The sequence below is a fragment of the Theropithecus gelada genome, chromosome 1 (assembly GCF_003255815.1).
Source record: "Theropithecus gelada isolate Dixy chromosome 1, Tgel_1.0, whole genome shotgun sequence".
NCBI classification, from domain to species: domain Eukaryota; kingdom Metazoa; phylum Chordata; class Mammalia; order Primates; family Cercopithecidae; genus Theropithecus; species Theropithecus gelada.
Genome location: NC_037668.1, coordinates 6,076,760 through 6,103,482, shown reverse-complemented (window position 1 = coordinate 6,103,482; position 26,723 = coordinate 6,076,760). Strand labels below are relative to the sequence as shown.

General features: G+C 40.7%; 1 protein-coding gene across 5 annotated transcripts in view; it reads left to right on the top strand.

Moving 5' to 3' along the window:
* The first annotated feature begins 945 nt into the window (after positions 1-945).
* Positions 946-26,723, top strand: part of PTPN22 (protein tyrosine phosphatase, non-receptor type 22) — a 64,440-nt gene continuing 38,662 nt past the window's right edge. The window contains exons 1-11 of one of the 5 annotated variants that reach the window (XM_025364100.1): positions 946-1,233; positions 13,211-13,319; positions 13,589-13,665; positions 14,405-14,500; positions 15,209-15,247; positions 16,377-16,448; positions 16,555-16,614; positions 17,931-18,073; positions 18,443-18,509; positions 21,123-21,200; positions 24,535-24,621. In XM_025364100.1, coding sequence (XP_025219885.1) covers positions 1,147-1,233; positions 13,211-13,319; positions 13,589-13,665; positions 14,405-14,500; positions 15,209-15,247; positions 16,377-16,448; positions 16,555-16,614; positions 17,931-18,073; positions 18,443-18,509; positions 21,123-21,200; positions 24,535-24,621 — 915 coding nt within the window. In that variant the 5' untranslated portion in view covers positions 946-1,146. The remainder of the gene's footprint in view (positions 1,234-13,210; positions 13,320-13,588; positions 13,666-14,404; positions 14,501-15,208; positions 15,248-16,376; positions 16,449-16,554; positions 16,615-17,930; positions 18,074-18,442; positions 18,510-21,122; positions 21,201-24,534; positions 24,622-26,723) is intronic. The other 4 variants (XM_025364118.1, XM_025364108.1, XM_025364128.1 and 1 more) reach the window with 4 other exon arrangements.

The window sequence follows — 26,723 nt, the reverse complement described above, 5'->3', positions numbered from 1 at the left end:
TACCCATTGAGAGGTTATGCAAGCTGAGATGTGGAAGCTTTTTCTAGAAGAGCCTGCCTTTCAGGGCCAAAATGCCACAGGCACAGCATAACTTCCTGAAACAAATTTATTTCCTAAGACATTGGTTGCAGAGTAGAAATGTGTTCTTTAGAAACAGTTCTTCAGGCTTTCTGCCCTAAAAGTTACAATGTTGTCAGCAAGGTGGTTGATTTTACTTTCTTTTCTTTCCATCACAGTTTACCAGCATTACATATGCAGGATATTGTGCTAACTGCTTGGTCAGGTGCTCCTTGTGGGGGTCACTTGCTCTGGGTCCTGTATAGACCAACACTCTTAGTCTTTATATCCAGAACCCAAGTGAAGCTTCAAAGGCTACTGGGAGGGTTGAAGAGGTGCTGAAATGAACACTTCCCTTAATGGAGGTCAGCACTTCCCCAGTCCTGGGGGAGACACAGACTGTCAGAAGCATTTGACTTTGCTTCATTCAAAAGAGAGTTGGAGGTATATATAGCAGACTTAAAAGTTATGAATAAAAACACCTTCTGTGATGAACAGAGGTTTCTCATTGATCACACTGACAAGAAACCTTTTGATGAACAGTCGGGGTAGAAGACATGTAACTCTAAATGGTGTCTGTCTTCTTTCCTGGGCCTAACTGAACTTTGCAGAGTTCACCTGGGACATAAGGAAATAGAAGGTGTCAACCGGGCCCTTGTGCTCACTGGAGAAATGGGGAGAGACAGAACTCATGCAGGAGACCTGTAATTCTGCTCTTTCTCTGGGAGGCAAGAAGAAAGGTGGGTTTTGCGTATGAGTGATGGAATGGAATAATCTCAGAGTTAAGCAGACCACAATTTATGTTCTGGTTAGCCTCTTGTTTGTTAAAAATTTGAATTGTAACCAGGTTCCTTTGCTGAGAAGGAAGGCGCTAGGGCCCTGGAGCAAGATGATGGCTGTGTTATGTGACCACAGAAGGTGGTTACGTACTAATTTCCTCTAGGGCTTGTGATGAAGTCAGTAAACCACAGACTTCAGCATGCTCTCCTCAGGCGGCAGCAGTGGCTTTTTGGAGGTGTCTCGGCCATGACACACATTTGACATGCCCTCCCTCAACCTGCTTATAGACTATTTCTCTTGCTCTGCAGCATGGACCAAAGAGAAATTCTGCAGAAGTTCCTGGATGAGGCCCAAAGCAAGAAAATTAACAAAGAAGAATTTACCAATGAATTTCTGGTGAGTTGTGTGTGTGACCCTCTCAAGGTAGTTACATACACTATTTAACTGACTATGTGGGTCCAATTTTCTGAGACCAAATTGCCCTTGGGATAAAGTAAATATCAGGCCTTGAAGGGGAAGACAGAAAAAAAGGCAAACTAAAGTCTGACTTCTCTGCGTGGTTTGCATGTATTTTACGTATTCTCTCAAAATTACTGGTTTTAATATTTTGTTCGCTAGCTCTTTGGAGTTTGGTTAGGAATCCTACAGAAGACATATACAACTCCAGATATAAAACCACTAATATTAATTGAACATCCAGATTTCCCCAGATATCATCCAGATATCTGAGTTGTGGTTTATGCTTCATATTACTAATTTTAATTAATATTAAGAAGAAAGAGACCAATGTTAACTTTTCATACAATATTACATTTTTAGCCTCCCCTTGGGATTCCATTTGGCTGACAAAGGTTTTTGAAGAGCACCAAAACTACCCACTGCCACAGTTTTTTTTTTTTTTTTTTTAAGAGTCAGGATCTTACCCTGTCACCCAGGCTGGAGTGCAGCAGTGCAACCATAGTTCACTGTAGCCTTGAACTCCTGGCCTCAAGTGATTCTTCTGCCTCAGCCTCCTGAGTAGCTGGGGCCACAGGTGTGTATCGCCATGCCTGGCTAATTAAAAAAAATTTTTTTTTTTTCTGGAGAGACGCGCTTTGCTTTGTCGCCCAGGCTTGTCTCGAACTCCTGGCTTCAAGCACTCCTCCCATCTCACCTCCCAAAATGCTGGGATTACAGGCATGAACCACTATGTCTGGCCATCATTTTTCTTTTCTTTTTCATATGAAAAATATATTATAACGTGTTTTTTCAATAACAGGCCTTCCTTAACTTCTTTTTCTTGGAGAAGTAGAATGGCTAGGATGGAGAGTAGAGACAAGCGTAGGTCACGGAGAGAAACATGAGTATAAGATAGGTTCAGGTTGGGTGGATTAGATTACCCAGAAGAACAATGCATCTCCTTTGAGAGAACTGTGATTACTGATGCAATGGCAGCTGGGTAGGCCTCATTCACCCTACAAGCTGAGACATCAGATAACATAGGGTGTCTAATAGTACCTATCATGTATTTTAGAATACTTACAGCTGGTGTTTCAGAGATATAAGAATTTTAAACCTTAGCTCTTCAGCTGTGAAGAAATGGGGGGAAAAGGGAGAACTGACGTACAAACCTGAAATTTAATCATGATTTTTTTCACCAAATTACCAAGTATTTGACATGTTCTTAAATCTTTCTGTTTTCTAACTTATAAAATGGGGATAATAATTAATGTCCTACCTATCCTCACAGGATTGTTGTGATGATTAAATATCAATAACAATAATTAAATGTGGTCATTTACTGAGTACTATTTATTGAGCACTTAGTAGGTACCAAGTTCAGTTCTAAGCACTAAAAATACAGCGGTGAACAAAAAGAACCAAAACCTTTGCCTCTTGGAGCTAACACTCTGGTACCAGATAGTAGATGTGAAAACACTCTGAATGTCTTGAGTAATTAGATATTATGACAGGAACTCCGATGTCAGCTCAACGTGGATAATCTTGTGGTACTATGAAAAATGTGCTCTCACTGCCACTGGCTGAGCAGTCTGAGCCCCTCTGGTAGAGTTACCTGAAAGGAGTTAAGTAGGAGGTTCTAGCACATGTGTATACATGTCCCTGCCCCTGCACTCTGATTCCTAAGCCAAAGTAACCCAAGGCATAGATGTAAAAAGTGGGCTGACGGGCAGTGCCGGGCCTCTGTTTTATTTTGGTTGTGTTTCTAAAAATAATGCAGACTGGTCAGGTCCTGTGGCTCACGCCTGTAAACCCAGCACTTTGGGAGGCCGAGGTGGGTGGATCGCCTGAGCTCAGGAGTTTGAGACCAGCCTGGCCAACATAATGAAACCCCATCTCTACTAAAAATACAAAAATTAGCTGGGCGTGGTGGCGGGCACCTGTAATCCTAGCTACTCAAGAGGCTACTCAAGAGGCAGGAGAATTGCTTAAACTCGGGAGGCAGAGGTTGCAGTGAGCCGAGATACAGCTGTTGCACGCCAGCCTGGACAACAAGAACGAACCTCTGTCTCAAAAATAATAATAATAATAATAATAATAATAATGTAGACTATATCCCTAATATTTTACCTTTTCTCAGCTAAAGTCATTGTAGTTTCTCACTAAAATATAGCAGCTACTTCCTAACTGGCTTCTCTGCATCTAGCCTTGCCCTACCTTCAATCAATTTTCAGTTCAACACCCAAGTGCTCTTTTAATCATACAAATTTGGTCTTTTTTTTTTTTTTCTTGGAGACGGAGTTTTGCTCTTGTCACCCAGGCTGGAATGCAATGACACGATCTTGGCTCACTGCAGCCTCCACCTCCTTGGTTCAAGTGATTTTCCTGCCTCAGCCTCCCAAGTAGCTGGGATTATAGGCATGAGCCACCACGCCTGGCTAATTTTGTATTCTCAGTAGAGACAAGGTTTCACCATGTTGACCAGGCTGGTCTAGCCAATCAGGTAATCCACTCGCCTCAGCTTCCCAAAGTACTAGTATTATAGGCGTGAGCCACTGCACCCAGCCAAATCTGGTCATTTTTTCCCTGCTTAAAAACTTGTTATAGTTTTTTTAAGCTGCTTAATATTGTTCAATATAATACACATTTAGAAAAGTACATAAAACATCTAAGTATAATTGTAAAGCAACCATTAGCAGTGTAACCACCACCCAAGTCAAGAAACTGTCAGACCCCCGAAGACCCCTGCCCCATCAGGTCCCCTGCCCCCATCTCACCCTGTCCTGTCCTACCCTGGTCAAGGGATAATCACTATGCTGACTTTTATATTAATCACTTCCTTGCTTTTCTAGCTCCTGATTTTTAGGACCTTGTTTTTGGGTGGTGATTAAGTGTAACCTCACTGTTCACTGACTCATGTCCTCCAGTGGAAAAATAGTCTTCCTCTCAGCTCCATCTAAAGGTTTCAGATGAGACACCAGAGAGAGAGCTTTGGGGGAGTAGAGGAGTGGTGAATGAGGCTACATTGCTTGCTTGGACAAGGAAAATACTGCCACTAAATCGGAGGGCTTTCCATCTGGTCATGTTCCATGTCCCATCTTGAGCCCTTAATGTATTCTCCCAGGATTTTATGTTTCTGAGGTTGGAGGACCAATTCTGTGACACAAGGCCACTGTTCACTTAACTGGTGGTACCTTTAGGGGAATTATCAAAATGCATATCTATTTCCAGGTAGATTCCCTGTGCATCCTAACCCCTTTACGCTCTCCCCAGGTCCATGGTTCAGATTTCAGTCTCCACTTCCTTCTTGGCCAGACATCTTTGTACAGAGAACAATACAGATGGCCCTCTGTATCCCCAAGTTCTACATCCTTGGATTCAACCAACTGTGGATCAAAAATAATTGAAAAAAATACCAAAAATAACACAACAACAAAAAATAAAAAATGTAAAGCATAACAACAATTTATCTAGCACTTACATTGTATTGGGTATTACAAGTAATCTAGAGATGATTTAAAATATACAAGAGGACGTGTATAGTATGTGTAAATACTATGCCATTTTATATGAGGGACTTGAGCATCCATAGATTTTGGTATCTTGAAGGGGGTAGTCCTGGAACCAGTCCTTCACAGATACTGTGAGAGGACTGTATTCATAATTCGATGTGGCAGTCCTGTTATGACAGCTGAAGCCAATGCCATGCTGCTTAGGTCTTTTCCCTGTGCCAGGACTAAATTCAGTAACTTTTCTGTAGTTGAAGCTACCACTGACCACCCATCTAAGGTTTTTATACATTCATATAAACATTCATTGAGTGCTTATTGTGTGCAAAGTAATGCCCTAGATGCTAGGAATGCAATGCAATACTCCATGCTTTAGTGGAGCTTATTTTGTAAGATAATAGATATGTCTTAGAGAGGCAGACATTAAACAACTAATTAGTATATTAAATATTTAATATAATTGTGACAATCTGGGTGGGGTAGTCAAGGAAACATCAACATTCATTTTCTTATTTACTATTCCTTAAGAAAACCCTGTGAAATAGCTACAACTGTGATTTCTGACTTACAAATGAGGAAACTGAAGCTCTGAGAAGTTAAATAATTGGCCTAAGCTCACTCAGCCGTTCAGCCATAGGGATGAAATTTAACTCAGATCTGTCTTATTACAGAGCTGTGAAATTAATCCTTATCCAATAGTGTTCTACTTCATTCAATGACACTGAGTCTCTCAAAGGACCTAGTTTTAGGGTAAGTGCATAGTGCATAGTTAGTATAGCTTCTACACAGCAGAAACAGCAGGATGCAACTATACTGTTGAAATTTCTAAAGGTACTTTCAAACATTCCTTATTATTGTTATTCTTATAAAACAATGTTATTGAAAGTTAAAAGAAAGTAAACTCACCATAGTACCAACATTCTAACAAATCAAAACTTTTTTTGTGGATCTTGGCCAGGTGAGGTGGCTCGTGCCTGTAATCCCAGCACTTTGAGGCGAGCAGATGGCTTGAGTCCAGGAGTTTGAGACCAGCCTGGGCAACATGGTGAAACCCGTCTCTACTAAATATAAAAAATTAGCCAGACGTGGTGGTACATGCCTGTAGTCCCAGCTACCTTGGAGGCTGAAGTGAGAGGATCGCTTGATCACAGGAGATGGAGGTTGTAGTGAGCTGAGACTGCACCACTGCACTCCAGCCAGGATGACAGAGTGGGATCCTGTCATACACACACACGAAAACCAACAACAGCTTTTTTGTGTGGATCTTCTAGTTCTTGTCCATTTATATAATTTTTAATATTATGGTAATTATAGCATAGGTACAATTTTGTATTCTCATATTTTCCCTTACCATTATACCAAAATTATCAGGCTGATTAAAATGTATATAATTTTTAATGGTTGATAATGCAGCATCATCACATGGACATGTATTTGTCCATGTGAGTTTTTGTTGTTGTTGTTGTTGTTGTTTTTTGAGAAGGAGTCTTACTCTGTCACCAGGCTGGAGTGCAGTGCCGTGATCTCGACTCACTGCAACCTCCTCCTCCCGGGTTCAAACTATTTTCCTGCCTCAGTCTCTCGAGTAGCTGGGACTACAGGAGTGCACCACCACACCCAGCTAATTTTTGTATTTTTAGTAGAGACAGGGTTTCATCATGTTGGCCAGGATGGTCTCGATCTCTTGACCTCGTGATCTGCCCGCCTTGGCCTCCCAAAGTACTGGGATTACAGGTGTGAGCCACTGCACCCGGTCTGTCCATCTGTTTTTTATAATGAAAGAATAATAATCATAATAGAGAATGCTTGTATACCTCTTATAGACACTGTTCTAAACACTCATATATCAACTCATTTACTCCATTGAGGAAGGTACTGTTTTCATTTCCATTTTATAGGTGAGGAAACAAACAGAGAGGTTAATTAACTTGCTCAGGGTCACATAGCTAGTAAGTGGTGGAATTGAATTTCAAGTTCAGGTAGTCTTGCTTTATCATCTGAAGTCATAAAAACTTCGGAGTCATATAAATCTTGCTTTGAATTTAGGTTATGCCCATGATTAGCTGTGTGGCCTTTGATTAAGTCAGTAATCGAATAATTACTGGGAATAATATTCACTTTGAGGAACCGCTGTGAAGATAATAAGTATATAAACTTCCTGAGACATAGTAATATCCAAATAATTTAATTATTTCTCCATTGTTAGACATTTGAGTAATTTCTAATTTTTAATGATTATTGATAACACTAATATGAATATATTTTTCCATGTGGTTTTTCCCTTCTTTTGGATTAATCCTTAGGCTAGATCCCCAAAAATGTTATTACTGGGTCAAAGACTATTAGCATCTAATTGGTTAAGTATTACCAAATGTATTTCCAAAGGAGTTTTTCTAATTTGCAATATGTGAATTTATCATCTTCTCTACCACTCTGCTAGACTTAATAAATATAAAAAAGAATAAAAGATGAAAAAAATTTGCCTACTTACTATGTATCAGGCAATCTGCGAAGTGCTTTGCCATATATGATCTCATTTAATCATTACAACAACCCCAAGAGGAAAATATTATGTTCATTTTACCCATGAAATGGCAAAACCCAGATTTGAAACCAGTCTGTTTTTTTTCAAAGCCTCTTAACCTCTTTACTTAAACTGTATCAGGTAAAAATCATGTTTTTTTCCTGATATAACTAGCATAAAATAGTACTTTATTATGCTAATTTCACTTATTTGATTTCTGAGCCTGAAAATGTTCCATGATTATTTTAAATCTGCATTTCCTTATATACGTTTTCTGTTCATCTGCTTTCCACAGTCACAACAGCTAATCCATAGAACTGTGTTCCAGACTCTGTGCTAAAAGTGCTTCACAAATAGAACTTCATGTACCTCCCAAAGAACCTTTTAAAATGGCTACCAATACCCTACATAGTGTCTCTCCAGCTTCTTATAGCATGCTCATTTTCTTGTCCTTGCCATGCTTCCTCTGCCATAGGGCCTTGCACACATGTTGTTACCTCTGCCTTGAACATTCCTCACACTCCTCTTTACCTAGATAACATTTAGTACTTTTACTTTATTTTATTTTATTTTATTTTATTTTTTTGAGACGGAGTCTCGCTCTGTCTCCCAGGCTGGAGTGCAGTGGCGCGATCTCTGCTTACTGCAACCTCTGCTTCCTGGGTTCAAGTGATTCTCCTGCCTCAGCCTCCTGAGTGGCTGGGACTACAGGTGCATGCCACCATGCCCGGCTAATTTTTTGTATTTTTAGTATAGATAAGGTTTCACCATGTTAGCCAGGATGGTCTCTTGATCTCCCGACCTCGTGATCTGCCCACCTTGGCCTCCCAAAGTGCTAGGATTATAGGCATGAGCCACAGTGCCTGGCCTTTTTTTTTGAGACAGGGCCTCACTTGGTCATCTAGGCTGGAGTCCAGTGGTGTGATCATGGCTCATTGCAGCCTCAACCTCTGGGGTTCCCATCTCAGCCTCCCAAAGTGTTGATTACAGGTGTGAGCCACCATGCCCGACTAATAATTCTTTAGATCTCAATTTGGTGGTCACTTCTTCAGAGAAAGCTTTCTTTTCTTTTCTTCTTTCCTTTTTTTTTTTTTTTTTTTTTTTTGGTTTTAATTTTTTTTGTGTCACCCAAGCTGGAGTGCCATGGCTTGATTATAGCTCACTGCAGACTTGACTTCCTGGACTCAAGTGATCCTCCAGCCTCAGCCTCCCAAAGTGCTGGGATTACAACCATGAGCCACCACACCTGGCCAGAGAAAGCTTTCTGGACCTCTTTGAATAGATCAAATCTTCTATTATAAGTTCTTATTAGCACCATATGTTATTTTTCATAGCACTTACCACAATTTCAGTTTTTTTTTTGTTGGTTTGTTTTTTTGAGACAGAGTTTTGCTCTTTTTGCCCAGACCAGAGTGCAATGGCGCGATCTTGGCTTACCACAAGTGATTCACTGCAGGCGAAGTTGCAGTGAGCCGAGATCACGCCACTGAACTCTAGCATGGATGACAGAGTGAGACCCCATCTTAAAAAAAAAAAAAAGGCATTTATTAAATATGAACGATTCATTGAATCCCAATAGAAAGAAGATAACTAGTTCTGAAGGCCAGGTTTAAGTGCTAACGGTTTAAAATATACTAGAATTCAGACTGGTACTATAGCAACTTCTGGAGACTCAATAGAAGACCAGAGACAGATCAAAGCTCTGGTTACATCTTGGTTCTATAAAGGAGACATAGATACATCCTGGTTCTGTATGTATTACAGTAATGATACTAACCAAACAGTTATCAACATGGTACATCCTACAGAGCAAGTGCACAAACATCTATGAATTGACACTACTCATTCCTGGGAATCAGCCTATCACTTGAACATATCTATCGGCATTTCTTGACCTTTGTGCACATTAATGTGCAATTTTTAAAAATGCCACCACCAGAATAAATGTATCACATCACCTCTGAAGCTGACTTCTCTAACTCCAACTCTAGTCTCTCACTAGGGACCATCTAGTCCTATATTTTCATTTACTCACAGGACACTTAAAACACATTTCTTGGCTAAGCACAGTGGCTCACGCCTGTAATCCCTGCACTTTGGGAGGCTGAGGCAGGCGGATCACTTGAGGTCAAGAGTTCAAGTCCAGCCTGGCCAACGTGGTAAAACCCCATCTCTAAAAAAAATACAAAAATTAGCTGGGCATGGTGGCAGGTGCCTGTAATCCCAGCTACTCAGGAGGCTGAGGCGGGAGGATCACTTGAACCTGGGAGGCAGAGGTCGAGGTGAGCCAAGATTGCGCCACTGCACTCTCTGCTGGGCGACAAGGCAAGACTCTGTCTCAAAAACCAACCAACCAACAGACAAACACACACATTTCTTGCCATTTTCTCACATTTTATGTATCTAAAGTTGAACCTCTTGGTTTACTCACCCCAATTTAGCTATTGCCTACCCACCTACCCATTTGCCCCACTATTGCACTGGAAACTAACCTCGATAAGTTTGTTGATCTTGTTGAAGATGATTGCACTGCACGCTCAGACAATTCAGTCTTGTCCTCCATTCCTGTTGGTAGTTCTCCTGATTACTGGATTTAGAGGCCTGAACTCCTAATGCCATTCCTTACCACTAGCGCTTTTTCTGTCCTGATGGAGGCTTGGGATAATACTGACCTATATTTGCAAGGCACGGAGGAACTACCTTGCAAAGTTCTGGAGACAACCAAACTTTGTGTTCTCCCACCTAGCACAGGAGGGCCAAGTTTGATTTTCCTCTCTCTAAAATGTCTCTAAAATGCTATGTCTTCTATTCAATAATGTAGTCCTTCAAGGCAAAGATATCGTGGTCTTGTACTTTCTTTTACTTTCTGTTCTCTTTTGGGAGTGACTTTATTTTATTTACTAGTCTACGAGAATAACATGCAAATGACTCAATCCAAATTTCTAGAATCTAGTACTCCTTGTTATACTGGCCAGGATCCCCGTTCTCCTCTCCTTTCTTGAAATGAAAGGGGTAGTATCATCTACAAACCAAATGAACTTACTATTAGCTTATCAAGCATACACAGAATCTGATCTGGTTTCTCACATATTCCACCCTATTTCAGGGCCCACAAGGGATGCTGAGCTCTCTCTTCACTTTATTCTCTTTTTTATTTTTATTTTTTTTGAGACGGAGTCTCACACTGTCACTCAGGCTGGAGTGCAGTGGCGTGATCTTGGCTCACTGCAATCTCTTCCTCCCAGGTTCAAGCAATTCTCCTTGCCTTAGCCTCCTGAGTAGCTGGGATTACAGGGGTCAGCCACCACGCCCAGCTAATTTTTTTTTTTTTTTTTGTATTTTTAGTAGAGATGGGGTTTCACTATGTTGGCCAGGCTGATTTCGAACTCCTAACCTAGTGATCTGCCTGCCTCGGCCTCCAAAAGTGCTGGGATTACAGGTGTGAGCCACCACACCCAGCCTCTTCACTTTATCCTCTTGGCAACTATTCCCCTGACTTCTCTTGATGGTACCTCTTCTAGGGAACCCACACCCCCTACCTTGTACTTGGCAGAGAAATAACTTCACCCTTTAGATCTCGTATCTTTTCTTCCCAAACTTAAACCCATCCCCATGACCCTGCTTCCTCTTTTATACCCTTTTGCTTTCTACTCTCAGAGTTCCTCCTTTTCTGGTATAGTTTATCACTTCTTCTGCCCTAATTCTGCCCTAATGTGTTCTTTGTTGGGGTATTGGATCCCAGGTGTCTGGCAGGAAGAGAGGTGGAAGAGAAAAATGAAGCCTGCCGGGCGCGGTGGCTCACGCCTGTAATTCCAGCACTTTGGGAGGCCGAGGTGGGGGGGATCACTTGAGGTCAGGAGTTCAAGACCAGCCTGACCAACATGGCAAAACCCCATCTCTACTAAAAATACAAAAGAAAATTGACTGGACGCGGTGGCTCACGCCTGTAATCCCAGCACTTCGGGAGGCCAAGGCAGGCAGATCACGAGGTCAGGAGATCGAGACCATCCTGGCCAACATGGTGAAATCCTGTCTCTACTAAAAATACAAAAAATTGGCCAGGCGTGGTGGCAGGCGCCTGTAATCCCAGCTACTTGGGAGGCTGAGGCATGAGAATTGCTTGAACCCATGCCGCAGAGGTTGCAGTGAACTGAGACTATGCCATTGCATGCCAGCCTGGGCAATAGAGCGAGACACTGTCTAAAAAAAAAAAAAATGCAGAAAGAAAAAGGAAGTCTTCACAGTGATATGACCTTAAGATGTTTGAAGGAAAAAAATCAAATCTTTCATACATTGCAAATGAATTATTCTGTAGGCATTTCCTGTGTGATGTTTTGCTAAGAGTGTCTCCCTTTGTCATCCAGCTAGATTACTCCAGGGGGAGAAAAGGAGTAGGACAAATAAAAGCCATTCTGCCTCATTGTTGAAGGTGGCAGTGAAGGCAGCTAAACAAATATAGGACACATACACACACATCCATCACCTTTATCTATAACATTTTGCCAAATTAATTGAAGCATATCTTACGCAAAGGGGTTTGTGTATAGCATTCTCCCTAGAAAGTGTTCCAAAAGCAAAATAAAACAAAAATAAATAAAAACAGTATAACAAGGAGTATGCACTGAGCTTAGTTCTGGAGATTCCTAGAATAAACTGTTCTGGGACTTGAGATCTTTTCAGCAGCCTTGGGATCAACAGCAACCTGAAAATGATCATTCTGGGGTTGCTTAAGAGCAGGGAGATTTGAAAAATTGGTGTAACTTCAGCTGAAATTCAGCATAGTCTTTCATGTGTCCTTAAATTCCCAAATTAGTCCATTTGTATCCATATCCATCTTGAAGTAAAAATATGGTATAAAGATAGTTCAATAGCTTCTTGGGGTTCAAAGTAAAGCAAACAAACAAACAAAAAGATATCAGTTCAGTATCTCTCCTCTCAAATCCAGTTCTGAAAATCTAGAGGAATTCAAATTACAGTAGGCTCTCTCTACAGAGGATGTGTTTGAAGACCTACAGTAGATGCCTGAAACTGCAGATAGTACCAAATCCTATGCATACTATGTTGTTTTTACCTATACATACATATCTATAATTAAGGTCAATTTATAAATTAGGCACAACAAGAGATTAGCAATAATAGCTAGTAATACAATAGAACAATTATGATAATATACTGTAATAAAAGTTATGTGAGGCCAAGGAAGGTGGATTGCTTGAGCCCAGGAGTTTGAGACCAGCCTGGGCAACATGGTGAAATCCCTTCCTTACTAAAAATATGAGAACTATTCGGGTGTGATGCTCGCGTCTGTGGTCCCAGCTGTCAGGAAGTAAGGCTGAGGTGGGAGGTGAGGCTGATGTGGGAGGTGAGACTGAGGTGGGAGAATCACCTGAGCCCAGAAAGTTGAGGCTGCATTGAGCTGTGACCAAGCCACTGTACTCCACCCTGGGTGACAGAGTGAAACTCTAAGCTCCACTTCCACTTAGGAAAAAAAAAAGTGATCTGAAGTAAAAAGACTAATGGAACTTAATAATTTTCCAGTTGACCATTTAACTAAAAAGCAGTTATGAAGAAAGTAAATTAAGCTTTTAATATCTGCCTGTTGGGTGGAGCATATAGCTTGCTTCCAGAAGATATTTGGTTCTTAAAATATTCACAACTTTCACCTTTAAGTTCACGCTATCTATGGCTCAGCTGCAGTAAGTGTGATCTTTTCACTTCCCCAAATGTCACTGAACTCAGGTCTCTTTATGCTCTGCAGCTCTGTCCTGAATGGAGTCAGAACCAGAAGATAATAAAAGGGTTGAGGTAGAATGTTTTGCCAGTGGAAAAGGAAAGCTCTTTAGAGATAGCTTCTTACCCCATTTCTCTATGAAGATTAATTATTCTTGGAATCTTATTACAGAAGCTGAAAAGGCAATCTACCAAGTACAAGGCAGACAAAACCTATCCTACAACTGTGGCTGAGAAGCCCAAGAATATCAAGAAAAACAGATATAAGGATATTTTACCCTGTAAGTTCCATTTCTCTCTATAAACTCATACTTTCTCCCAACCTCAATCATTACTATCTCTTTGTACCCACTGCTTACTGATCCTGACCTTGGAACATAGTATTGACAACTTAGTTTGTACTATTTATGACTGCAAAAGAATATTCATTCATTCATTCATTCATTCACTTGTTCACGCATGAGCATACACTATTCACAGTGTTAGGCCCTGACTTAAATCTGCTGACTAAGCTCTCTTAATTATACTATGTCTGTCTTTTGTATTATAGATGATTATAGCCGAGTAGAACTATCCCTGATAACCTCTGATGAGGATTCCAGCTACATCAATGCCAACTTCATTAAGGTACAGTGAAAGAAAATAGCCGGGCGCAGTGGCTCATGCCTGTAATCCTAGCACTTTGGGAGGCCAAGGCGGGCAGATCACCAGAGGTCACGGTTTCAAGACCAGCCTGGCCAGCATGGTGAAACCCTGTCTCTACTAAAAGTACACAAATTAGCCAGGCGTGATGGTGTGTGCCTGTAGTCCCAGCTACTCAGGAGGCAGAGGCAGGAGAATTGCTTGAACCTGGGAGGTGGAGGTTGCAGTGAGCTGAGATCAGGCCACTGCACTCCAGCCTGGGCGACAAGAGCCAGACTCCCATCTAAAAAAAAGAAAAAAGAAAGAAAATAAAAGCAGTCCACATTTCCCTAGATACCTAAAAAAAGGGAAGGGCTGGCTGGACTCAGTGGCTCATGCGTGTAATCCCAGCACTTTGGGAGGCTGACGCGGGAGGATCACTTGAACCCAAGAATTTGAGACCAGCCTGGGCAACATATGAGACCCCATCTCAACAAAAAATTAAAAAATTAAACAGGTGTGGTGGCATGTGCTTGTAGTCCCAGCTACTGGAGAGGCTGAGTAAGGGGATTGCTTGAGAACAGGAGGTCAAGGCTGCAGTGAGCCGTGATTATGCCACTGCACCCCAGCCTGAGTAACACAGTGAGACTGTCTCAAAAAAAAAAAAAAAAAAAGGGAAGGGGAGGACTAGGTGAGAACACGGTATTATCTGTAGTCACGCCACGTAATTTCTGTTCCCCTTTAGGGAGTTTATGGACCCAAGACTTATATTGCCACCCAGGGTCCTTTATCTACAACCCTCCTGGACTTCTGGAGGATGATTTGGGAATACAGCGTCCTTGTAAGTATAGCGTTGCTTCTGTTACTTTATTCTCTACTTTATTAAAAACAGTGCCTTTAAAAAATTGGTCAGTGGAACTTCAGGGTTCAGGCCTCTTTTAGTCAGAATCACAATGCCATTCTTGTCTAAGGAAATGAAAGTTCTTAGCCAGGTGTACTCTGGGAGGCCAAGAGGGGTGGATAGCTTGAGCCTAGGGGTTCTAGACCAGCCTGGGCAATATGGCAAAACCCTGTCTCTACAAAAAATACAAAAATTAGCTGCGAGTGGTGGTGTGTGCCTATAGTCCCGGCTACTCAGGAAGCTGATGTGGGAGGATTGCTTGTGCCCATGAGGTTGAGACTGCAGTGAGTTAAGATTGTGCCACAGCACTCCAGCCTGGGTGACAGAATGAGACCCTGTCTCAAAAATAAATACATTTTTAAAAATAATAAAAATAAATTTAAAAATTAGGAAGTTCTTACCTTGACAGGTTCATCTGGTAACAAGATTACTGGTTTGAACAGAGAAAGGGGAAGTATTGTCAGAATGAAGGAAGAGTAAGAGCAATGTTTCATAAGTTACCAGGATTTCTTTTTTGGTTAAAAAAAAAAAAAAAACAACAAAAAAGAAAAAAGAATGGTTAATACTTTCTGACTCTGGGATCCATGTATTAACTGCTCTTTCTAACTATACATGAATGTTTAAGTTTCTATCTATTTCATCCCCCAGATCATTGTTATGGCATGCATGGAGTATGAAATGGGAAAGGTAAGTTACTTACTAGTACCTGCTGACCTACAAACAAAGGAAAGAAGAAAAAGGAGGGTGAAATTGGCAGCAGAACTTACCTAAGTGTGCCTAGATAAAACTTATGTCATCTTTCTAGTTTTCAATTTTGCAATGCCACGTGATTCTCAGGGGATTTTTTTTTTTTTCTCATAAGAATCCTATTTGTTTTCTCAGTAGACTCTATGTTTTAAAGTTAAAAACAAAATATGCTTTTAAGATTAACAAATCACTTGCCCATTTCTATTAATCAGATATCTTTAACTGCCAGCTGGAGCTTTTAATCCTGTGCTGTCCCATATTGCATCCACCAGACACATACAGCTATTGAGCATTTAAAATACGGCTAATGTGACTGGGGAACTCAATTATTTTAATTGATTTAAACTTAAAAACTGACATGCAATTCAGCTATCCGAAAGCTGTTTGAGTATGTGAAAATTTTTCAGATGTAAGTTTTATTAAATCTAAATGGAAATAAAATACTTCCAAAATTTGGCATCCTAATTGAGATTAGCTATAAATATAAAATACACACTGGAATTTGAAGACTTAGTGAAAAATGCCAAATATCTGATAATTATTTTATATTGGTTACATGTCAAAATGTTTTGATATGTAGGGCTAAGATATGTTATTAAAATTAATTTCACCTCTTTTCATTTTTTAATGTGTCTATTTGAAAATTTAAAATTACATTTGTGGCTCACATTATATTTTTACTGGATATCACTGTTCTACTGTTGCCATTCTGAGTTGACAATTCTAATCAAAACGAAGGAAACTAGGTATTTCACTTAGCTTGTGCAGCTGTTTTAGTAGACATATAATTTCTGTTAGTTCCTGTGAAATACTGAAAATAGGTCAAAGATTTCTATTTCTACTTTTTCAGACTCCCGGGAAGTCTGTAATTTATATATTCTTTAATGTTTGTTTTCCCATCTTTGGAGATTTTAATAATGTAGGGGTTGAAGCCCAAGGGGGTTAGACGCACCTAACCTAAGGTGAAGGACAGAGCTAAATTTGCTTCCAGATGAGGGAGTGGGTTTTATTCCCCCGAAGAGACTAGAATACATGGAGGGAAATCACTGCATTCTGCTTTGTGCAACAGAAAAAGTGTGAGCGCTACTGGGCTGAGCCAGGAGAGATGCAGCTGGAATTTGGCCCTTTCTCTATATCCTGTGTAAGTATAATGTCTGTTCTCATGTCTGAGTAAAGCCTTCACGGTCTACCTTATAGTGAGCTTGTCTTTGCAATCACTAATATTTTCGTCTTCTTTTTCTTTTTAGGAAGCTGAAAAAAGGAAATCTGATTATATAATCAGGACTCTAAAAGTTAAGTTCAATAGTGTAAGTATAAAAACTCTAAGGCTTTTGAGTTTATCAAAAGCCTATAGAGATCAGGCAAGTAAATATAGATGTGTGTAGCTCAGGCTGGGCATAAGACAATGGGGAGTGGTAGGGTCTTTGATGTCGTGAATGAGTCTTCATATTCAAGAGAATTTTGAGCCTGGCCAACATGGCAAAAACCTGTCTCTACTAAAAACACAAAAAAATTAGCTGGGTGTGATGGTGCATGCCTGTGGTTCCAGCTAGTCAGGAGGCTTAGGCAGGAGAAATCATTTGAGCCCTGGAGGCGGAGGTTGCAGTGAACCGAGATGGTGCCAGAGCAAGACCTTGTCTCAAAGAAGAAGAAAAAAAGAAGAAACCATTGGTATAATATGTCTTCAATCTATTCTCTACCATGACACACATATAAAATGATAATATTTGTAGGGTAAACAGAAGCTGAACAGTACATAGAGACTGGGGACCAGTTTGAGAGCTTAGGCTGCCCTAGGCCCTGCCCAGCTTCTCTAAGGCAAAGAGATTTAATATATCAGCATGATTGTGGCACATTTGAGGCATACCGGTTGGGAAACACTGGTTTCCCAACTATTTTCATATCCAGCTATTGCCTCTTGTGAATGGGGCAGATGGGGTCAAAAGTGACCTGAAATCACTTTTAATTGTTTTCAGAAAGCATCTGGTCACCTGAGATTTATAGAGAAGAAACCGGAATAAATTTCTAAAAGGATATAGATAAAACTTAGTATGCCAGACTGATGTCTTGGTATAATGAGGTGGAGTTCCAGCCTTCAGTTGTCTTATTATCCTGGCTATTTTTTAAATAATTTCAACTTTTTTTTTGGCGGGGAGGAGGGGACAGAGTTGTGCTCTGTCACCCAGGCTGGAGTGTGGAGTGCGCAGTGGTGTAATCTCGGCTTACTGCAACCTGAGCCTCCTGGGTCCAAGCAACTCTTGTGCTGCAGCCTCCCCAGTAGCTGGGACTACAGGTGTGCGCCACCATGCCTGGCTAATTTTTGTATTTTTAGTAGAGACAGGGTTTCCCCATGTTGGTCAGGATGGTCTTGAACTTCTGACCTCAAGTAATCTGCCTGCCTTGGCCTCCCAAAGTGCTAGGATTATAGGCGTAAACCACCACACCCAGCCTCAACTTTAATTCTATGAATATAATACATAAGGGCGTAAATGTGCAGGTTTGTTACATGGGAATACTGTGTGCCACAGAATAATCGCATCACCCCAGGTAGTGAGCATCGTACCTAATAGGTAGTTTTTCTGCCCTTGCCTCTCTTCCCCTCCCATCTGGCTATTTTTTATAGGACACTCGAACTATCTACCAGTTTCATTACAAGAATTGGCCAGACCATGATGTACCTTCATCTATAGACCCTATTCTTGAGCTCATCTGGGATGTACGTTGTTACCAAGAGGATGACAGTGTTCCCATATGCATTCACTGCAGGTATGATGCTATGTATAAACCTTCTACCTAGAATGAACCAAATGTCAGCGTCTGGCCAGGACTTTGTAATTGAAAGGGGGAAAGGTTAATAGCAGAAACAAATGACAATAAATTCAACCTAAGCATTAAATTCATGTTTTTCTGATAAGTTACTTGTGAGTAGTACAACTCTAGAGACTCTTGCTCTGAGATGTTGCCTAGGACCTGTGGCATGACAAATGTGCTCTGGGAAATGGTGGGGTTTGGGAAGTTTAATTGTCCCCAGGCATCTTCTTCCTCAAATCTGTTGGTGAAATTTTCCAGCTACTGTCAATGGTCCATTCTCTCTAGGTATACATGCATACATGCTACTGTAATCTTTCATTTCAGTGCTGGCTGTGGAAGGACTGGTGTTATTTGTGCTATTGACTATACATGGATGTTGCTAAAAGATGGGGTGAGTTTCTCTCAGCAGGCACTTCCCATTTTCTTACTCTACTGCTTTCATATTAGTAATTGTTTGGTTTTTCAAAATATCTATCTTCATGGTTCATTTTTTCTAGAAAATGTACTTGTAGACCCACTCTGTCAGATGATTAAATTAGTTCCCAGGTAGGTGGGTCTTAAAGGGTGGTCCACAGACAAGAAGCATCAGCATCACCTGAGAACTTGTTAGAAATGTAATATATATTGGGCTATGTTATTAAAATTAATTTCACCTATTTTCATTTTTGAATGTATCTGTTTGAAAATTTAGGCTGGGTGTGGTGGCTCACGCCTGTAATCCCAGCACTTTGGGAGGCCGAGGCAGGCGGATCATGAGGTCAGAAGTTCGAGACCATCCTGGCAAACATGGTGAAACCCTGTCTCTACTAAAAATACAAAAAAATTAGCTAGGCGTGGTGGCGGGCGCCTGTAGTTCCAGCTACTCAGGAGGCTGAGGTGGGAGAATGGCTTGAACCGGGGAGGCGGAGCTTGCAGTGAGCCAAGTTCGCGCCACTGCACTCCGGCCTAGGTGACAGAGCGAGACTCCATCTCAAAAAAAAAAAGAAAACCAAAAAAAATTAGCCAGGCATGGTGGTGCATGCCCGTAATCCCAGCTACTCAGGAGGCTGAGGCAGGAGAATCGCTTGAACCCGGGAGGTGGAGGTTGCAGTAAGCAGAGACTGAACCACTGTACTCCAGCCTGGGTGATAGAGACTCCATCTCAAAAAAAAAAAAAAGAGGCCGGGCGCGGTGGCTCACGCCTGTAATCCCAGCACTTTGGGAGGCTGAGGCGGGTGGATCACGAGGTCAGGAGATCGAGACCACCCTGGCTAACACGGTGAAACCTCATCTCTACTAAAAATACAAAAAACTAGCCGGGCGTGGTGGCGGGCGCCTGTAGTCCCAGCTACTCGGGAGGCTGAGGCAGGAGAATGGTGTGAACCTGGGAGGCGGAGTTTGCAGTGAGCCGAGATTGTGCCACTGCACTCCAGCCTGGGCAACAGAGTGAGACTCCGTCTCACAAAAAAAAAAAAAAAAGAAAGAAAGAAAAGAAAGAAATTTTCGGCTGGGCGTGGTGGCTCACGCCTGTAATCCCAGCACTTTGGGAGGCCAAGGCAGGCTGATCACCTTCAGGAGTTTGAGACCAGCCTCACCAATATGGTGAAATGCTGTCTCTACTAAAAATACAAAATTAGCCAGGTGTGGTGGCACATGCCTGTAATACCAGCTACTCCAGAGGCTGAGACAGGAGAATCACTTGAACCTGGGAGGTAGAGGTTGCAGTGAGCCAAGATTGGACCAATTGTACTCCAGCTTGGGCAACGAAAGTGAAACTCCTTTTCAAAAAAAAAAAAAAAGGAAAGGAAATTTAAAATTACATATGTGACTCACATTATATTTTTACTGGATATCACTGTTCTACTGTTCAACCATTCTGAGTTGACAATTCTAATCAAAACCAAGAAAACTTGGCCAGGTGCGGTGGCTCATGCCTGTAATCTCAGCACTTTGGGAGGCTGAGGTGGGTGGATCACCTGAGGTCGGGACTTCAAGACCAGCCTGATCAACATGGAGAAACCCCATCTCTACTAAAAATACAAAATTAGCCGGGTGTGGTGGTGCATGCCTGTTATCCCAGCTACTCGGGAGGCTGAGGCAGGAGAATCGCTTGAACCTGGGAGAGGGAGGCTGCAGTGAGCCGAGATTGTGCCATTGCACTTGGCCTGGGCAACAAGAGCAAAACTCCGTCTCAAAAACAAAAACAAAAAACAAAACCCAAGGAAACCAGGTATTTCACTTAGCTTGTGCAGCTGTTTTAGTAGACATATAATTTCTGTTAGTTCTTGTGAAATATTGAAAATAGGTCAAAGATTTCTATTTCTACTTTTTCAGACTCCCAGGAAGTCTGTAATTTATATATCCTTTAATGTTTGTTTTCCCATCTTTGGAGATTCCAATAATGTAGGGGTTGAAGCCCAAGGGGGTTAGGTGCACCTAACTAAGGTGAAGGCAAATTACTGGGCCCCATTGAATTGAATCGTATCTCTAGAGATGGGGGCCCAGCAAGCTGTCCAGGTGATTGTGATGCATGATAAAGTTTGAGGACCACTGTCCTAAATTATATAGTTACCCTTCCTTTATCCAAACTGCTTTAATAGATGGACTCAACTTACTGCAATCATACTTTGCGTTCCAATCTATAAATCATTTTTTAATGTCTAATAGGAAGTTTAAAATATGGCCTTTAGACCTATCTACCAACCTCTTTTATTTTATACAACTCTCATACTTGTGCATCTACTGAATCTTGTCCCTCGTTATATCTATAGTTTTAGACATTTGGTTACACGGTGTGAAATCATTCTGAAGAGTTTCTTTAGTCTTTTCTAGGGAAAATACCAGGCTTTAAATCATGTTGCAAGTGATAAGAAACCTCATTTGTTTTAAAAATGCATCATTTTTTCTGATATTACCCCATATTAGAAGAGCAGATGCCATGGAAGTACAAGACTATGAAAAAGTAGCAATAATTTATTAACAAAGTATTGAAAGGAATAAGATATTTTCCCCTTTAATTCGATAGATAATTCCTGAGAACTTCAGTGTTTTCAGTTTGATCCAGGAAATGCGGACACAGAGGCCTTCATTAGTTCAAACTCAGGTATGAACTGTAGTGAATGGATCAGAAAGTGTGTCTAAGTCTTGCTCCCTCTCTATGTTTAATGGTGAGGCATCCAAAAACAGCTGACTGCTCAGATATAACACCAATTTACTATTACATGCTCTAGAGTCCATTGCCATTTTCTGTAACTCTGAATATCCCAATATTTTTCCTGTATCCCTGTCCTGGGTCAAATTCCTTTCGTTCCTTATTTTACTGTCTGTTCAGAAAATATTAAGACACCAATGTAATATTACTTACTTCCTTACAAAGGATGTTGTAAAACTATTCAACAAACTGTTTGGCTTGTGAACTTGAAATAGCTAGGTCATGTTAACTTGAAATTTTGTAGTGATAAAATTCATCTCTGAAAGCATAGAAAATCAGGGATTTATAATCTCTACCTCAGGATGTGGTAACAGAATATGGAGAATTCAGTCTATGTGCTCATTTTAGGAAACACTGAAAAATAAAAATAAAAAATATATTCCTATTACCTAGAGATAGCCACTATTACTATTTTTCTATAGTTTCTCCTGATTCTTATTGCATGCATACTTTTTTAAAAAAACATAATTGGGCCAGGCACGGTGGCTCACACCTGTAATCCCAGCACTTTGGGAGGCTGATGTGGGTGGATCACCTGAGGTCAGGAGTTCGAGACCAGCCTGACCAATATGCTGAAACCTCGTCTCTACTGAAAATACAAAAATTAGCTGGACATGATGGCAGCCACCTGCAATCCCAGCTATTCAGGAGGCTGAGGCAGGAGAATTGCTTGAACCTGCGAGGTAGAGGTTGCAGTGGGCGAGATCACACCACTGCACTCCAGCCTGGGCAACAGAGTGAGACTCTGTCTCAAAAAAAAAAAAAAAAAGTGTGTGTGTGTATATATATATATATGTATATATTATAATCACACTATATTTATGTATCACAATCTTTTAACCTACCCCAGAATGCCCACACTTGTTCATTCCATTTAGGAATGCTCTTCCCTTCTCCTCCTAGCTCAAATCTCTCACTGTCTACAATATTAATTTCACTCACATTTCTACACCAATAGTTTTACCCAACAGTTTTAGTTTTCTAAGCGGTATTCATTTTTAATATAGAATTTAGAATTGACCCATTCATTCATCAAATGTATATTGATGTTTATTAACAGGCACTTTTGTGTAATCTGTTAGAACTACTTTTAACGACTTAAATAGCAAGACCTTAAAGTGTTTAAGACACTTAGAAATGAAGATGCAAATAGTTTTAGAGATAAAACCACTGACAATGGCAATTCAGGTATTTTAGTCTAGAAGTTGTTAATTAAAGGGAAAAAATAAAGAGCTATTATAATATAAAACTGGCCTCCACAGGTTTTCCACTAATAGCTGGTGGAAAAAAATAACTTTTCATGTGCTGAGTGTAGGTGTTTTCTATATTCAACCTGTGAGGGAGAAAGCTTATATGAAATGAAAGCATTAGTGGTTTAATGCTGTCAGACTTGAAAGAAGGCTGATCTATGTAAATGCATAAAGATTCCAGAAGTATGGAATCTAGTTACATAAATTGCAATACTAATTTAATAAAACTATACTCCATTTCAAAAACAAATTCCATTTCAGGTCTACTTTTAAGAGTTGAAAGACAGCTGAAAAAGCCTTCACATTTTGGCATTATCAAACAACTAACTGAATTTAACAGTTGTAGCTGTTTTTTTCTGACACTACTCTAACCAGGAAATGGCACTGTAACCAGATGAGAGCTTCCTGTCTGATTTTTCTTTCTTTTCTTTTCTTTTTTTTTTTTTTTTTTTTGAGATGGACTTTCACTCTGTCACTCAGGCTGGAGTGCAATGGCACGATCTCAGCTCAGTGCAACCTCCGCTCTGCCAGTTTCAAGCAATTCTCCTGCCTCAGCCTCCTGAGTAGGTGGGACTACTGGCACGTGCCACCATGCTTAGCTAATTTTTTGTGTTTGTAGTGGAGATGGAGTTTCACCATGCTGGCCAGGCTGGTCTTGAACTCCTGACTTCGTGATCCGCCTGCCTCAGCCTCCCAAAGTGCTGGGATTACAGGCGTGAGCCACCTTGCCCGGCCCTGATTTTTCTTTCTTAAAAAAATTAGCCAGATGTGGTGGCTCATGCCTATAACCCCCGCACTTTGGGAGGCTGAGGCAGGTGGATCGCTTGAGCTCAGGAGTTCAAAACCAGTCTGTGCAACATAGTGAGACCTTGTCTCTACAAAAAATACAAAAATTAGCAGGGTGTAGTGGCAGGTGCCTGCAGTCCCAACTTACTTGGGAGACTGAGGTGGGAGCATCACTTGAGCCTGGGAGGTCGAGGCTGCGGTAAGCCGAAATTGCATCACTGCACTCCAACCTGGGCAACATGGTGAGACCATGTCTCAAAAAAAAAAAAAAAAAAGAGCATACTATGACTGTGTTGGATGATACAGACTCTGCATTGTTTCTTGCTAAAATTATCTTTGAAAAAATATTGTTCCTTATTTGTATAGAAATGTGTAAAGCGTCAGGGAAAACTCTGAATAGGCCCATTCAGATAAAAAGTAGGTTCAAAATTAAGTGCTTGAGCAAGTACAGGCTAAAACAGAATAGTAATAACTCGTAAACCTTGTAATAGTAGATGTCTCATTTCTCTATGGTGAAATCCTTTTGTAACCACAAATTTCCAAACCTTATTTAGTGGTTTACTTTTCTTTGGTATCTTTACTAGGACAAAATTTTAGCAACTTTATCTAAATGCACTGAACTAAGAGTGTGGAAATTAAGTTTCTGAGTCAAGTCCTGGAAATTCCTTCTGAATGACCTGGGATAAACTGTTTGTAAATAGGTATAATAGCCTATCTACTTTATAGAGCAATTGAGAGGACCGAATTAAAGCGTATACATTGAAGTTACCTATCTATACACCAACTACTATCTCTTTTTCCAGAAAAGATGAAGGTTGCTTACAAAAAATCCATCTAGAATGAAATACATTTTTTTTTTTAATATGAGCAAAGGAAACAGAATTAGAGGAATGATGGAGAGAAAGATAAGAAAGTAGGGTTAGAACATAAAAGAAACAAGTCATAAGATTCTTGTACATTAGTTACAGGTGTATCAAATAGCTATTTTCAGCAGCATAAAAGTGCTTTGAAATCTGAAGTGAACTATGCAAGCATAAGGCATTGTTAGTAAGTTTAATAACATGCTGATTGTCCTTTTGGGTCTGCTATATTAGGATTTGACTGGTGTTCAAATTCCTAAAATCTGGTCCTGCAGTTCACCATTTTTTTTCTTTTTGTTTTCATTTGTTCTGGGTTGTGATGCTCTTCAGGAACAATATGAACTGGTCTACAATGCTGTATTAGAACTATTTAAGAGACAGATGGATGTTATCAGAGATAAACATTCTGGAACAGAGGTAAAATTTAAACTAGATATGATGTCAAAAAAATTTTCGTACTTGCTTTTGGTCAAGGGATGTCAGATTTGTTGCAGGATTTATCCATTGTCACAACTAAATTGAGAGCGTCAGATGTGCATAGGGCTGCACTAAAAATTTCCTGTGGAAAAGAACAAATTAATTTGAGGTAACTTAACTTAAAAAATTAATCTCACTAGGTCCGGTGGCTCGCGCCTGTAATCCCAGCATTTTGGGAGGTTGAGGCAGGCAGATCACCTGAGGTCAGGAATTCAAGACCAGCCTGGCCAACATGGTGAACCCCATCTCCAAAAAAAAAAAAAAAAAAAAAATTTAGCCAGGAGTGGTGGGGCATACCTATAGTCCCAGCTACTCCAGAGGCTGAGGCAGGAAGATTGCTTGAACCTGGGAGGTGGAGGTCGCAGTGAGCTGAAATGGCACCACCGCACTCCAGCTTGGGCAACAAAGTGAGACCCTGTCTCAAAGAGAAATAAAAATTTAAAAATAATCTCTTGGCTGGGCGAGGTGGTTCATGCCTGTAATCCCAGCACTTTGGAAGGCCAAGGTGGGAGGATTGGTTCGAGCCTAGGAGTTTGAGACCAGCCTCGGCAACATAACAATTTTCTCTACAAAAAAATTTTTCAAAATGGCCGGGTGTGGTGGTTCATGCCTGTAATCCCAGCACTTTGGGAGGCCGAGGTGGGCAGATCACCTGAGGTCAGGCGTTCAAGACCAGCCTGGTCACTATGGCAAAACCCAGTCTCTACTAAAAATACAAAAATTAGCTGGACATGGTGGCAGGTGCCTGTAATCCCAGCTATTCAGGAGGCTGAGGCAGAAGACTCGCTTGAACCCAGGAGGCAGAGGTTGCAGTGAGCCGATATTGCACCATTGCATTCCAGCCTAGGAAACGAGTGAAACTCTGTCTCAAAAGAAAAATGGTAGCCAGGCACAGGCATGTGCCTGTGGTCCCAGCTACTCAGGAGACTGAGCTGGGAGGATTGCATAAGCCCAGGAGGACAAGACTGCAGTAAGCCATGATCCCACAACTGCACTCCTGCCTGGGCAACAGAGTGAGACCCTGTCTCAAAAAAAATTATTAAAAAAATTCATCTCTGATTAACCTACTGCATACAGTTAGTTTTCAGCTAAATTTAGAAACAATAGGAGTAAAAGGGCAAGCATATATTCTGCTCCCATGTTTAAAATTTACTATCAGCTATTTTGAAGTATACAATACATTGTTATTAACTATAGTCACCATGTTGTACAACATTGTACAGCTTGAACTTACTCCTACTGTCTAACTGACATTTTGTATACTTTGACTGACATCTCCCCAATCCCATCTCTCCCCCAACTCTCCACCCAGCCTCCTGGTAACCATTATTCTATACTCTGCTTCTATGAGTTTCACTTAAAAAAAAAAAAGGTTCCACATATAAGTGAGATAATGTGGTATTTGTCTTTCTGTGCCTGGCTTATTTCAGTTAGCATGTCTTTCAGGTTCATCCGTGTTGTCACAAATAACAGGATTTCCTTCTTTTTTAAAGGCTGTATGGTACTCCATTGTGTATGTATACCACATTTTCTTTATTCATTCATCTACTGATGGACACCAAGGTTGATTCTGTGTCTTGACTATTGTGAGTAATGCTGCAATAAACATGGGAGTGCAGATATCTCTCTGACACAGTGACTTCATTTCCTTCAGATATATACCGAGAAGTTGAATTGCTAGATCATATGGTAGTTCTATTTTTAATTTTTTGAGGAATCTCCATCCTGTTTTTCATAATTTCTGTACTAATTTATGTTCCCATCAACAGGGTACAAGTGTTCTCTTTTCTTCATATTCTAACTTTTGTTATCTCTTGTCTTTTTGATAATAGCCATCCTAACAAGTGACAGATGACAGGTCACTGTGGTTTCAATTTGCATTTCCCTGATGATTAGTGATGTTGAACATCTTTTCATATGCCTATTGGCCATCTGTATGTTTTCTTTTGAGAAATCTTTTCAGGTCTTTTATCCATTTTAAAATCAGGTTATTTGTTTTCCTGTTGTTGGGTTGAGTCCTTACGCTATGTTAGTATCCAATG